The following is a 12,945-nucleotide window of genomic DNA, read 5'->3' as shown; positions in this document are numbered from 1 at the left end:
TCAGGCAGGAGTCTCCGTGGACTATGACGTTCGCGGGTGACATTGTGATCTGTGGTGAGAGTAGGGAGCAGGTTGAGGAGAGCATGGAGAGGGGGAGGTATGCACTGGGGAGAAGAGGAATGAAAGTCAGCAGGAGCAAGATGGAATATATATGCGTGAATGAGAGGGAGGACAGCTGAACGGTGAGGATGCAAGGAGTGGAGGTGACGAAGGTGGATGAGTTGGGGGTCAACTGTCAAAGTAACGGGGAGTATGGAAGAGAGGTGAAGAAGAGAGCGCGGGCAGGGTGGAGAAGAGTGTCAGGAGTGGTTTGGGACAGAAGGGTACCAGCAAGCGTTAAAGGGAAGCTTTACAAGATGGTTGTGAGTCCAGCTATGTTGTATGGTTTGGAGACGGCACTGACAAAAAGGAGGTGGAGCTGGAGGTGGCAGGGTTGAGGATGCTAAGATTTTCATTAGGAGTGATGAAGAAGGACAGGATTAGGAACGAGTATATTAGAGGGACAGCTCAGGTTGGACGCTTTGGAGACGAGGCAAGAGAGACAAGACTGAGATGGCTTGGACATGTGTGGAGGAGAGATGCTGGGTATATTGGGAGAAGGATGCTGAATATGGAGCTGCCAGGGAAGAGGAGAAGAGGAAGGCCAAAGAGGAGGTTTATGGGTGTGGTGAGGGAGGACATGCAGGTGGCTGGTGTGACAGAGGATGATGCAGAAGACAGGAAGAGATGGAAACGGATGATCTGCTGTGGCGCCCCCTAACGGGAGCAGCCGAGAGTAGTGGTAGTAGTAGTAGATACAGTATTCAATTCAACTTTGTCACTGCTCAAATTATTGTTTTTCCCCCTCATGCAGTCTGGTTGGATAATTTTATTTTATTTTAATTTAATTTTACAAAACTGGTTTGGTAACCCACTTGAAGTAAATGATTAAAAACAAAACATCTATGGCAGTAACTCACACATGAGAACTTTACATAGGACAACCAAACTGGTTTGGTAACCCACTTGAAGTAAATGATTAAAAACAAAACATCTATTGCAGTAAAACACACATGAGAACTTTACATAGGGCAACCAAACTGGTTTGGTAACCCACTTGAAGTAAATGATTAAAAACAAAACAACCTTTTGCAGTAACTTACACATGAAAACTAAAGCCACAAGCCTCCCTCGCTGTGGGAATGTCTGGAAAATAAAATGTAAAACTTGGTGGTGGTGGGGGGGGGGGAATCAAAATACTAATGAAAATAGTAATTGGACACATCTAGGTGATTAAGCGCAGCATGAAACTACAGTATAGGCACTGTGACATTGCAGAACTCGGTACAATCAAGTTAAAACACACTGCAGAATACTCCAGAGTCATACCGCATTAGCTCCACACAAGCGTTTGGTACATTTAGTGTAAGATTGTCACTGGGCGGACAACCAAGATGGGCTGTATTGCCTTACATTTCAATCTGTCAACCTTGACGACAAATATCAAGTTATCTAATGCCACTTGAGAAAGAAAAGCTCAGGTTTTACCCACAAAGTGAAGGTGGACATCACTGACATGACAGTGACAGTAGCCCACAGACGACGTGGGGCTATTGTCACTTTCCCTTCCAGTCTATTTGAATCCGAGAGTTGATCAGCATCCTTGTAGAGATAAGCTTCTGTGTGCAACAGCTGAATTAAGTTTCACTCTATGTAGAATGAGTCCAAATGAAAGCTTAGACTTGGGGGAGAAAAAATCTACATAGACAAGCAAGTGCTGCTGTGTCTCTTGGCTAGAGGGGGGGGGGGGCACCACCCCGGCTTCCTCTACAGGTCATAAAAGTCAACGTGGTCTCCAGAACGGTACTCGTCTTTGAGAAGAACCGTCAGCAGTTTGGCACAAGAGGCGTCGCAGGTCAGCAGCTGGCCCTGGGCGAACATGGCCGAGAAGGAGTCCCTGACGCCCGGGTCAGCGGTGCTGGACCTGGCCTCCGCCTGCATGGCCGTGTCCAGAGGCCCCGGGGAGTAGTTGAGCACCCGAATGTCCGGCTCCTCTTCTGCCAGGACCTTGAACATCATCTCCCGGGCGGCCTTGCCAGTGCAGTACAGCACCCAGGAGGGGAAGGGCTGCAGGGCGCACAGAGAGGTGACGTTGACCACGGTGCGTTTCAGGCCGGGACGCGGCGGGACCGCCCGCAGCACACCGGTGGTGACGCACAGCGCCGAGCTGACGTTGAAGGACAGGTAGGAGTCCACCTCGGACATGCTGACCACGTCCCGGGTGTAGCGGGACACGTCGCCGAGGGAGCCGGCGTTGTTGACCAACATGAGGTGGTCGACGTCCTGGGTCGACGCCTCCGCGGCCGCTCCGACCACCCTCGCCACGCCTTCTTTCGTCGCCAGGTCCGCCGCCACGCAGCGCACGGCTGGGCCGGTGCCAGAAGCGGTCAGCTCGGTCTGCAGCGCCCGGAGGTCGGGCCCGGAGCGGGCTGCCAGCACGAGCACCGACCCCGGCTTGAGCCACCGGGCGACGTGCCTCGCGAGCGTGCGGCCGAAGCCGCGCGAAGCCCCGGTGATGACGCAGAGCGCGCTGCCCAGATCCCCGGTCTGCATTTCCACGATTCACGTTCCGCCTCCCCCCCCCTTTTTTTCTTTTTTTTTTTAATTACCTGTCGCGCGAATTAAACATGCCACGCGCAACTTCGCGACCATGAGGAGGGTCACATGGCGCGCGCCATTAAAAGCCCACATCCCCACCTCCATCTGCTACTTCCCTGCCTCCCGGGTGCTCCTCCCTCCTCCAAACCTGGTCCCCCTCCCTCCTTCCGTCCTCCAAACCTGGTCCGCCCACATGCACGTGTCCACATGGGTCGGTCATATGATATATATCGGAAGAAGAAGAAGAAGAAGAAGACGTCATATGTGCATATGTGTCTTTCTTTGCTTCTTAGAAAAAATAAGATTGATAAATCAAATAAAAAAATCTGCTCATTTAAAATGTGTTAAATTGTCCCTCTCAAGCCCACCTAGCCATGACGTTCAGTTTGTTATGTAATATGTAAAATGTAAAAAAAACAAACAACTCTTGTTGAGATATGACACCAGTGTATTTGTATGACTATGTGTTACTGTGTACTATCATTTTGTTTACGACTTTGTCCACAAGTGGGCGGTGTTGCGCTTGCATGCGCGGATTGATTACGTCACTGAGACGCCGTTCATTTTCTTCTTCTCCCAAAACGACCGAAAAAACGGAGCCTGCATTTTTCCCTCCAGCAGAAGTTCGGTAGTCAGTACGATTCTTTATAACGGTTTAATAATCCACTTCATCTGCGCAGAGATAGACATAAAGTATTGTTGTGGGAAATGCCTGGGGATGTACTTGGAATGTTGCACTGGGCTCGTGCAGCTAGAGGACCAATCACAGGTTAGCTCGCGCTGTCACAGACGCAACTATATTAGACACCGCGGGAGAGACAAAGCGCCAGAACTGTTTAGTAACCATATCGTAGACTGTCACCTTAGCGTGGGATAGAGCAGGGAAACCTAGCGTATCCTGGGCTAGACAGTAGATACGGTGGCTAGCAGTGGTAGTGTTAGCAGCAGACTGCCTCGGTACCTGTAGCTAGCTGACTACCCCCGAGAGCTTCCCCAGAGAGACTGAGAGAGACATTCACCCGGTCACACCGGAGCCAGAGTGCAGAGAGAGAGAGAGACACGCACCCCGGAGAGCAGCCATCCATCTCCCGCCCCGCCTAGAGCTCAGCCGCCCTGTTCCATCACCAGCCCTGGTCCCGAGGTGAGCTTGCTAACCCATTAGCACACGGCTAACTAGCTAACTAGCAGGCTAGCCCTAGCATTGGCGCAGCTATCTAGCTAACGGTGGTGAAGCCCGGTTTGTCGCACCTAAAAGTCCCCGCCTCCATCCATAGTTATCCGGGCTATAGAAAAACCGCGACAGTATTAGTCTAGTCTTCTAACAGGTTATGGGCCCAGATAACGTTGGATTATTTAGTAGCTTGATAAAAGAAGTACACAAAGTGTGATAACCTCGGATGGCGGGATGCGCGCAGGTTAGCACGGAGTAGCAAGTTAGCAAGTGTGAAGCTAGTTAGCATCGAGAGAGGCTATCGGGAAGCTAACGGAACGCTAAGCTAAGCTAACGCTACCTAGGGAGATGGAGCGAAAGAAGAGCAGGTGGCCCACATTCAACGGACAGGCCGATGAGTATGAACTGTGGGAAGAGCGAATGCTCTGTTGCATGCATGGTTGGGGCTGAAAACCACCATTCTTACCGAGCCCGTGGGACCTTTGACAGTGGAAGAGCAGGCCCTAGACGAGGAGCGGAACGCGGACGCCTACTGCGCATTGGCGCCTTTATTGGACAACACAAGCTTGGGACTGATCTTCAGAGAAACGAAGAACAACGGTAGAGAGAGTCTACGGTTGTTGCGGGAACATTACATTGGTAAGGGCAGACCCCGGATTGTCACTCTGTATGTAACATTGACTGGGCTAAAGAAAGCTGATAATGAGACGATTACCGAATACATTATCCGAGCTGAACAAATCATTACGGCTCTCAAAGGGGCGGGAGAAGCACCGAGTGAGGGACTAATGATGGCCATGGTGATGAGGGGGTTACCCGAGAGATATAAGCCATTCACTCTAATGGTGACACATGGCGACAGTGAGTTGACATTGGGAGAATTTAGGGCCAAATTGAGAAACTTTGAGGCGGCTGAAGATGTAGCTAATGCTACAGCATCGGACGAGACGTCCGAGAGGGTGATGAAGGCCCACGCAGCGCCTAAGAAAAAGCCAGTGAAACGCTGTGAGGGAGATGATGAACAAACGGTGTGCTGGCGATGCGGGGTCAAAGGCCATCGGAAATCGGACTGTTCACGCAGCGTGTGGTGCAGCTTCTGCCGGGTCAAGGGTCACACGGACAAAGTGTGCAAGAAGAAGGACCGCGCTGATGGAGCCAGGTGTGCACGCGAGCAAGGTGGCGGCAGCGGTGGTGGTCACGGAGCAGGTCGAGGTCAGGGACCGGGGAATGCTGTGGAAGAAGAGAACTACATCTTCAGAGTGCAGGCTGGAGAGACCAGCTCAGCAGGACCAGGACGACGGCAACTGTTCAAACCAGGATTGATTGTGGACTGTGGGGCTTCTTCCCACATAGTCAATGATAAGAAGAAGTTCAAGAGCTTTGACAGCTCGTTCGAGCCAGAGAAACACTGCATGGAGCTGGCGGACGGTAAGCGCACCTTTGGTGTGGTGCAGGGCAGGGGAGATGCTACGGTATGTTTGCTCGACAGTGAGGGGCGACGGTGTAGAGTGACACTGCGGAACGCACTATATATTCCATCGTACCCCCAAGAGCTCTTCTCTGTGAAGTCTGCGACAGCACACAGAGCCAGTGTGTTCTTCGAAGAGGGCAGAGATGCCCTGATGTCACCGGATGGTACCAGGTTTGACATTTTTGTACAGGGGAAAATGTACTATTTGCAAACTGAATGGTTGTTGAAAAGTGCCATGTGAGCCATGATATAGAAACTTGGCATGAGATAATGGGCCACTGCAACTATGACGATATCATAAAGCTACAGGATATCACTGATGGTATGCATATAAAGGGTAAAGTGTGTAAACCTGACAAAGAGTGTGCAGTATGCATAGAAGGGAAGTTTACCCAAAACAGGAACAGGAAATCTACAGACAAAGCCAAGACACCACTGGAGTTGGTAAACACTGATTTAGCCGGTCCTGTGGCAAACGAGTCCATTAATGGTTTCAGGTACATGCAATCATTTACAGATGTGTGCACAGGGGCTGTGTGTGTTTATTTCTTAAAAACAAAGAGTGACACAGTGCAAGCGACCGAGAAATTTCTGGCAGATCTAGCTCCCTATGGGACAGTGAAATGCATAAGGTCGGATAATGGAACTGAGTTTACAGGCAAGGAGTTTCAAACCCTGTTGAGACGGAACAAAATAAGACAGGAGACGTCTTGCCCATACTCTCCCCATCAAAATGGCGTTGCAGAGAGAGAAGGACGCACACTATTCGAGATGGCAAGGTGTATGCTAATAGATAGTGGTCTACCAAAGAGCCTCTGGCATTATGCTGTACAGGAGGCAGCCCACACCAGAAACAGATGCTTCAACAAGCACACAGGCACTACGCCATACACGGCAATGACAGGAAAAAAGTGCAACATGGCTAGAATGCAAAAGTTCGGGACACAATGCTATGCTTACCAGCAGGACAAGGGAAAGTTAGATTCTAGATGTGAGAGGGGGCGTTTTGTAGGACACGACAAGAACAGCCCGGCCTACCTAGTCTACTACCCTGACCAAGAGAAAGTACAGAAACACAGACTAGTTAAGTTTGTTCACAAGGCAACTAGTGAAAATGAGACTCAGACACCAGGTCTGCACCCAGAAGACTGGGTAAGAGAGAGAAAGTCTGTTGAGACAGCTGCAACTCAGCCTAGAGTACAGAAAAATGTACAGACTGACGGTACACAGTCAGCACCCGAGGATGATGACGAGGAGCACCCAAGGGTGACGTCACAAGCCTCAGCCAGTGGGAGGTACCCCCAAAGGGAACGCAACCCTCCGAGATACCTGATTGACTATAGTCAGGGTGACAGTGATGACAGCTCACTCACTACTATAGATTATGCATACAGGGCAGTGTGCGGTGTCCCTCTGATCTTTAAAGAGGCCATAGAATCGCCAGAATCAGAAAAGTGGTCCAGGGCAATGGACGAGGAAATGGAGTCTCTAAGAGACAACAAAACATTCACCCTTACGAAATTGCCAGAGGGCAAGAAAACAGTGGGAGGAAGGTGGGTGTATGCGATAAAGATAGATACAGATGGACACGACAAGTACAAGGCTAGATTTGTAGCAAAGGGATATAGCCAGAGAGCTGGGGTGGATTATGGGGAGACATTTTCGCCGACAGCCAACCTAACAAGTGTTCGAGTGCTTCTACAGAAGGCGGCTCAATATGACTTGATTTTACACCAGATGGATGTAATGACGAAGCCCGCATCCAAGGTAAAACTGAAGACATTTGCTAAGGCAATGTTTGGTGCGTGAAATGTGAGTGGTATGGGTTATACCAAGTTTTTTTTTGTTCTATGAATATGAAAAGATATACAGTAAGCTCATGATTCATAAGTGGGAGTGTTGAGATATGACACCAGTGTATTTGTATGACTATGTGTTACTGTGTACTATTATTTTGTTTACGACTTTGTCCACAAGTGGGCGGTGTTGCGCTTGCATGCGCGGATTGATTACGTCACTGAGACGCCGTTCCTTTTCTTCTTCTCCCAAAACGACCGAAAAAACGGAGTCTGCATTTTTCCCTCCAGCAGAAGTTCGGTAGTCAGTACGATTCTTTATAACGGTTTAATAATCCACTTCATCTGCGCAGAGATAGACATAAAGTATTAGTCTAGTCTTCTAACAACTCTATATAACTCTCCTTAAAATGTAAGTACGACCATTGTCCCATGAATACTTTAAGTAGCTTATAGGAAGAGTTCCATCAAGAGATAATCTCAAGTGCAAACTGAAATATTAACAAGGCAAACATCTCTTTCCTTTAAACTGTTTAACAAATACACGTGTGTGTGTGTGTGTGTGTGTGTGTGTGTGTGTGCACTAGTTCTGCAGGCCTAGTCTTAACAGGCAAAACTCGTGTCGTCGTCGTCGATAATCAACACATGCAAATATTGTTTTCCGTGACTCTCTGACATAGATCACCACTGTTGCTGTGAAACCGTTTTGTACTCATGCGCGGCCGCCTCACAGCAAGAAGGTTCCCCGGTTCGAGCCCTGGGGTAGTCCAACGTTGGGGGTCGTCCCGGGTCGTCCTCAGTGTGGAGTTTGCATGTTCTCCCCGTGTCTGCGTGGGTTTCCTCCAGGGCCCACGGTCCAAAGACATGTAGGTCAGGTGAATCGGCCTTACTAAATTGCCCCTAAGTGTGTGTTCGCGTGTGATGGCCTGGCGGCCTATCCAGGGTGTCTCCCCGCCTGCCGCCCAGTGACTGCTGGGATCGGCTCCAGCACCCCCGTGACCCTGAGAGAGCAGGATAAGCGGTTTGGATAATGGATGGATGGGTGAAGTATTCATAAAGGTAGAGATTGCTGCTTTCAAAGCAACGGCGCTTTATCCACAAGCTCCACTGTAACGCCGTGTGAGAGTATAACGTATCGCAGTTTATTATAGCACGTAAATGATATTTTTGCAACACCAACACTGAGCCTCGTTCACGACTTGGTGTCTAGATGTCTAGAGCCTTTCTACATGAGACAAGCTTGAGGAATAAAAAATAAATAAATCGATGAACGACTCTGCGAAGTGAACCACGAATAACCCCGTTGTTGCTGTGCGGTAGTTTTCACGGCAACATCGGCCTCATTTGTGAAATGATCTTGTGCAAACATTTGCTATGGGTGAGCTAGATTGCTCTTTTCACTTAGCCAAAGGGAGGCAAGCCTAACGAGGAGCTGCCGAGCCCGGCTTTCAAATTGTATGCACATGTTGATTGACAGACAGAAGGTACGCCTCTCCACTTCTCCGCCTCTCTGATTGGTTAGCTGGGCGAGGCCCGCTGTGAAACATTAGAGTGGTGGAAATATAGCTGCTGGAGGTTTCAAGTCCCATGTCAAAAACCCTAAACATTACCATTTCATCCATCCATCCATTATCCAAACCGCTTATCCTGCTCTCAAGGTCGTGGGGATGCTGGAGCCTATCCCAGCAGTCATTGGGCGGCAGGTGGAGAGACACCCTGGACAGGCCGCCAGTCCCCCCCCCCCCACTACACACCTAGGGGCGATTCAGTACGGCCGATTCACCTGACCCACATGTCTTTGGACTGTGGGAGGAAACCCACGCAGACACGGGGAGAACATGCAAACTCCACACACAGGACGACCCGGGATGACCCACCAAGGTTGGACTACCCCGGGGCTCGAACCCAGGACCTTCTTACCATTTAATACCATATCAAATGTGTCCACAATGCTAGCCGCTCGGGTGCTTGCGTCCCTCCCCCAGCCTGAAATGGCTTGAATCCTCTATCATTAACTTTCTAAAAAACATCTGAGGCTACCTTAAGATATGAAGGGAGTGATGCCACTGAGTCAGCCTCTCTTGAGATTGCCATAAGGAGCATTTTGAAACATTAATGGACCCTCTGCTGTAAATACAACCCGAGCTGAAAGTGATGTATTTCATAGCTCATAGACAACGAGGGCTTCCAGCATCATATTGCATGAGGGCGGGTCATACCCAGGTGCCAACATAAATCTGAAGGAAATCTTTAACATGTGGGGGTATCTGAATTGTGTTTTTATGGGGAATTTAATCATTTTGTATTTCTAAATGGCCAATTTTGCCCTTTCGAACCCCTTTATAAGCTATTAAAAGATATAAGGGAAATCATTTATACTGACAAAGCCGAATCAAATTTACATATTTATTAACTTGGTGAACTGCATGTATATCACACATCACATCACAATTACAAAGACCAATCTCCTGACTTCTTGAACTTTGCCAGGTTGCACAAGTCCTGCTTTGAGTCATTCTTGGACATCAGCCTCCTGCTGGTCTCCTGAGCCCTGATCCCTCCATCCCTCTTTTCCTGTGAGACGTGCTTAGCAGAAGCCTCAGTCACCATTTTAACAACCCTCTCAATGCTTTGTTGTGTGGCAAGGCCAGCTGAGCACCTCCATGGGGGTGTTGATGAAGTTCTTCACCCCCAAGATGCTCAGGGCGCAGGTAAGACGTGGCTCTGACCGGGCCTGCGTGATTACGGCCAAAATGATAATCACGGTTATTTTGATCAATATTGAGATCATGATTATTTATAATGATTATTCATTAATTTGGGGGGCAAAAATATTTTCATTGAGCTTTCACGTTTAAATAAACAGAGCACTGCTTTGATTTCCATGTTGTGCTACATTCCTGCTTATTAACAAGTCTTTGCATCAAAATAAGACAAGGTTCTTATTCACCTGAATTCAGTGCATCTCTTAGGAGCAAAATATAAATAAAATTGTACCCAAAAGATAGGCTAACTAAAAATAAATATGCTGTCACATAATGCAACCAAATGAAAACAATTCAGGCTTATGCAGAAAAGGCAATAATATAGTGTTTACAGGTTTTTGGCAAGAAAGACCAGCCTGGTAACATTTTCTGGCTTGAGAGACGAGCCAAGGCAGGTCACGACATTTCCCCTGGTGCTAAAGACTCTCTCTGAGGGGGAACTTGTGGCCGGAATGTACAATTACTTTTTTTTGTGTGCCAGTTTTGAGAGTCGAGGGTAGTCTCTGGTGTTCCCTCCACCAGTCCAGCGGGTCCTCCTCACTGTCAAGGTTGCCTAATTGTAGGTAAGACCGTAGCTCAGAGGCTATAGCTTGTTGTTCCTGGTGGGGTCTTGGTGTGGTTCCCTCAGTGGTCTTGAAGAAGCTCCCAAAGGGCTTCTTTTTCTTTGAAGTGGGTGCATCCTCAGCAGTCGCAACACGGGTATCAGTTGGGCCCATCTCCTTGAAAAGAGTATGGTAGATAAAATATGGATACCAAATTCAATCTAATGAAACATATTTTAACATCCATATCCAGAAGGTGGATAACAGCACATTACAGCACTTGATTTCATAGCACATTTTAATCCACTTCATTTCATTCATTTATAATAAATTCTGTATCTGTATGTAATCACAGTAATTACTACTGCCATGCCTGTAGGCGCGGTCCTCGCCAGCTCAGAAGTCAGTCTGGCTTGGATTAGAGCAAAATTGTCCTCGCTGATGTATCTCAGCTTGAACCTTGGATCAAGAGTAGAGACCGTGTCAAGCAGTTCTTGTGTCAGAGGATCCTTGTATTTTTCATCCAGGCAGCTCAGGCTTTTGGTCTTGATGGTGCATATTAGATCTGGATCATCATCCTTATAGAGGAGCTGAAAAGGTATTTATTTATTTTATCCAAAGGAGCTGAATCAAGTGCAACTGGACTTGGTATGTATCCGTGAAGACGTTTCGCCTCTCATCCAAGAGGCTTCCTCAATTCGTGCCTTTCTGACTAGACCAAGCTAGTTGCACTTGATTCAACTCCTTTGGATAACCATGACCTGGATGAATGAGAACGTTCACAGACATATTTATTTATTTATTTATTTATACTGGTGGCATTGATTTTTTTGTTAAAATGTAATTTTTCCGTTGACAAAATCCCAATTAAGTTAGCTAACTTCAATAGACAAGTTCTTTTAACTTGGGCATTGGTATATAAACACAATTTCAGTCCTCACAGGTACTTTATCTGGAATTTACTACTACTGCTACTGCTACTACTACTACTACAACTACTACTGCTACTACTTTCGGCTGCTCCCGTTAGGGGTCACCACAGTGGATCATCCGTTTCCACCTCTTCCTGTTCTCTGCATATAACTATATCTGGAATAATAAGGACATTTCATACAAAAATAAATCCCTGTTTTATCGCTCATTGCTTGACAATGGAATTCTACAAGTTGGTCAATTGTTAAATAGAAATGGTGAGTTACTGTTACATTCAGAATTTCTTCAAAAATTTAAGATGCCAATCACACCTAGAGAATACGCTATTATTTTCGATGCAGTTGCCATGGGTTCTGTTCAGCTTTTAAAGAGTTGTAACCTCACAGAAATGAACATTATTAGCTTTAAGCAGATCTTTGTTGGAGATACTGATATTGGAAATGAAACATGCAGTAACAGACACATCAGAAACGCCTTGGACTGTGTTTCTCCTCCTGAAGCAAGATTCTTTTAGTCTTCTATCGTGAGGGATTTATTCTAAACAATTATTGTATTAATAACAGTGAAAGACGTATCCTTCAAGTTCTTACATCGAATTAACCCTGCTAACGAAGTCTTGGAACGATTTAAGCTAAGTATGGAATATTTATTATGGACCAGACCAAACTCCGCCTTATTTCTAATTGATAGTATAGCCAGTTCTGGGGGTAGCCCGGGAACTGCCACAGCCGGGACGCGAACCTGTATCTCTCGCACCGCAAGCGCAACGTTAACCAGTCGACTAAAGGGTCCGACCAGTTAGTCAAGGACCAACGTGTCTACTTTTCCATGCACGTTACAATATTAACCTATTACAATTCTCTGGTCAAGCTGGAAAAAATAGAAAAGCAACAACGACCCGAACAATATTTGAAAAATATAAAATCATCGACTAATGCTACTTAACTATTAATCTGTGGCACCTTAATTTATTTTTTCCCTCCTCCTACGTATTATTTTGCTTCTACTGACTGTAAAGAGCTTCTTGCGCAATCCGTTTTTATTTCTATATAACTGATTTCCCTGGCAATTTGTTTCCTCTTTTTATTCTTTTTGTTTTTTTTAAACTTGTGTATACTGTTCTCTGAGTTCGATGTTATCAATAAAGTTTTGAGGAGAAAAAAAACAGATCGCCACCCTGTCCCGATTTAAACCCGCACCAACCTCAAAACGACAGCAGTTTATACATGGCCACAACTTTCTCGGGTTGCGGATTTTGGAATATTCTTTACAGAGTCAAACACATTAATAGAGAAACCGATTCTGTCACGCTGGTTTCTCCTATTTTCAAATAAACTTTATTGATGTCAACGGAAAGCACACAAAGACAAAACGTAACCGGTTATTTTTTCGCCCGGTGCGGGATTCGATACGGGTGTACTGCATCGCCAGTATCGAATCCCGCACCGGGCAAGAAAATAACCGGTTACAACAATATATGACACCAGGGGACTCAAAAATAAACCGCCCATTTCAAATATATCAACAATTTTGGTCACTTTATTGTGTTTAGAAGAGGAAATTGCTGAAATACACTGTAGGGTTTCTAGCATAAAAAAACAGCGAATAACGGTTTGCCGCAGGCCGAGTT

At 46.9% G+C, this 12,945-nt stretch overlaps 1 protein-coding gene across 1 annotated transcript; it reads right to left on the bottom strand.

The window, feature by feature from the left end:
* Positions 1-853: 853 nt before the first annotated feature.
* On the bottom strand, positions 854-2,958 carry LOC130128880 (sepiapterin reductase-like). The gene has a single exon (XM_056298647.1). The coding sequence runs from the start codon at positions 2,590-2,592 to the stop codon at positions 1,807-1,809; it is 786 nt and encodes a 261-aa protein (XP_056154622.1). The 5' UTR covers positions 2,593-2,958; the 3' UTR covers positions 854-1,806.
* Between the last annotated feature and the right edge of the window lie 9,987 nt (positions 2,959-12,945).

Source organism: Lampris incognitus, chromosome 18 (genome assembly GCF_029633865.1).
Source record: "Lampris incognitus isolate fLamInc1 chromosome 18, fLamInc1.hap2, whole genome shotgun sequence".
NCBI classification, from domain to species: Eukaryota; Metazoa; Chordata; class Actinopteri; order Lampriformes; family Lampridae; genus Lampris; species Lampris incognitus.
The sequence above is the reverse complement of the archived record's forward strand: the minus strand, read 5'-3'. Positions and strand labels throughout refer to the sequence as shown.

Coding starts and splice junctions, on each gene's coding strand:
- LOC130128880 (XM_056298647.1), bottom strand. CDS start 2,592: ATGCAGACCGGGGATCTGGGCAGCGCGCTCTGCGTCATCACCGGGGCT.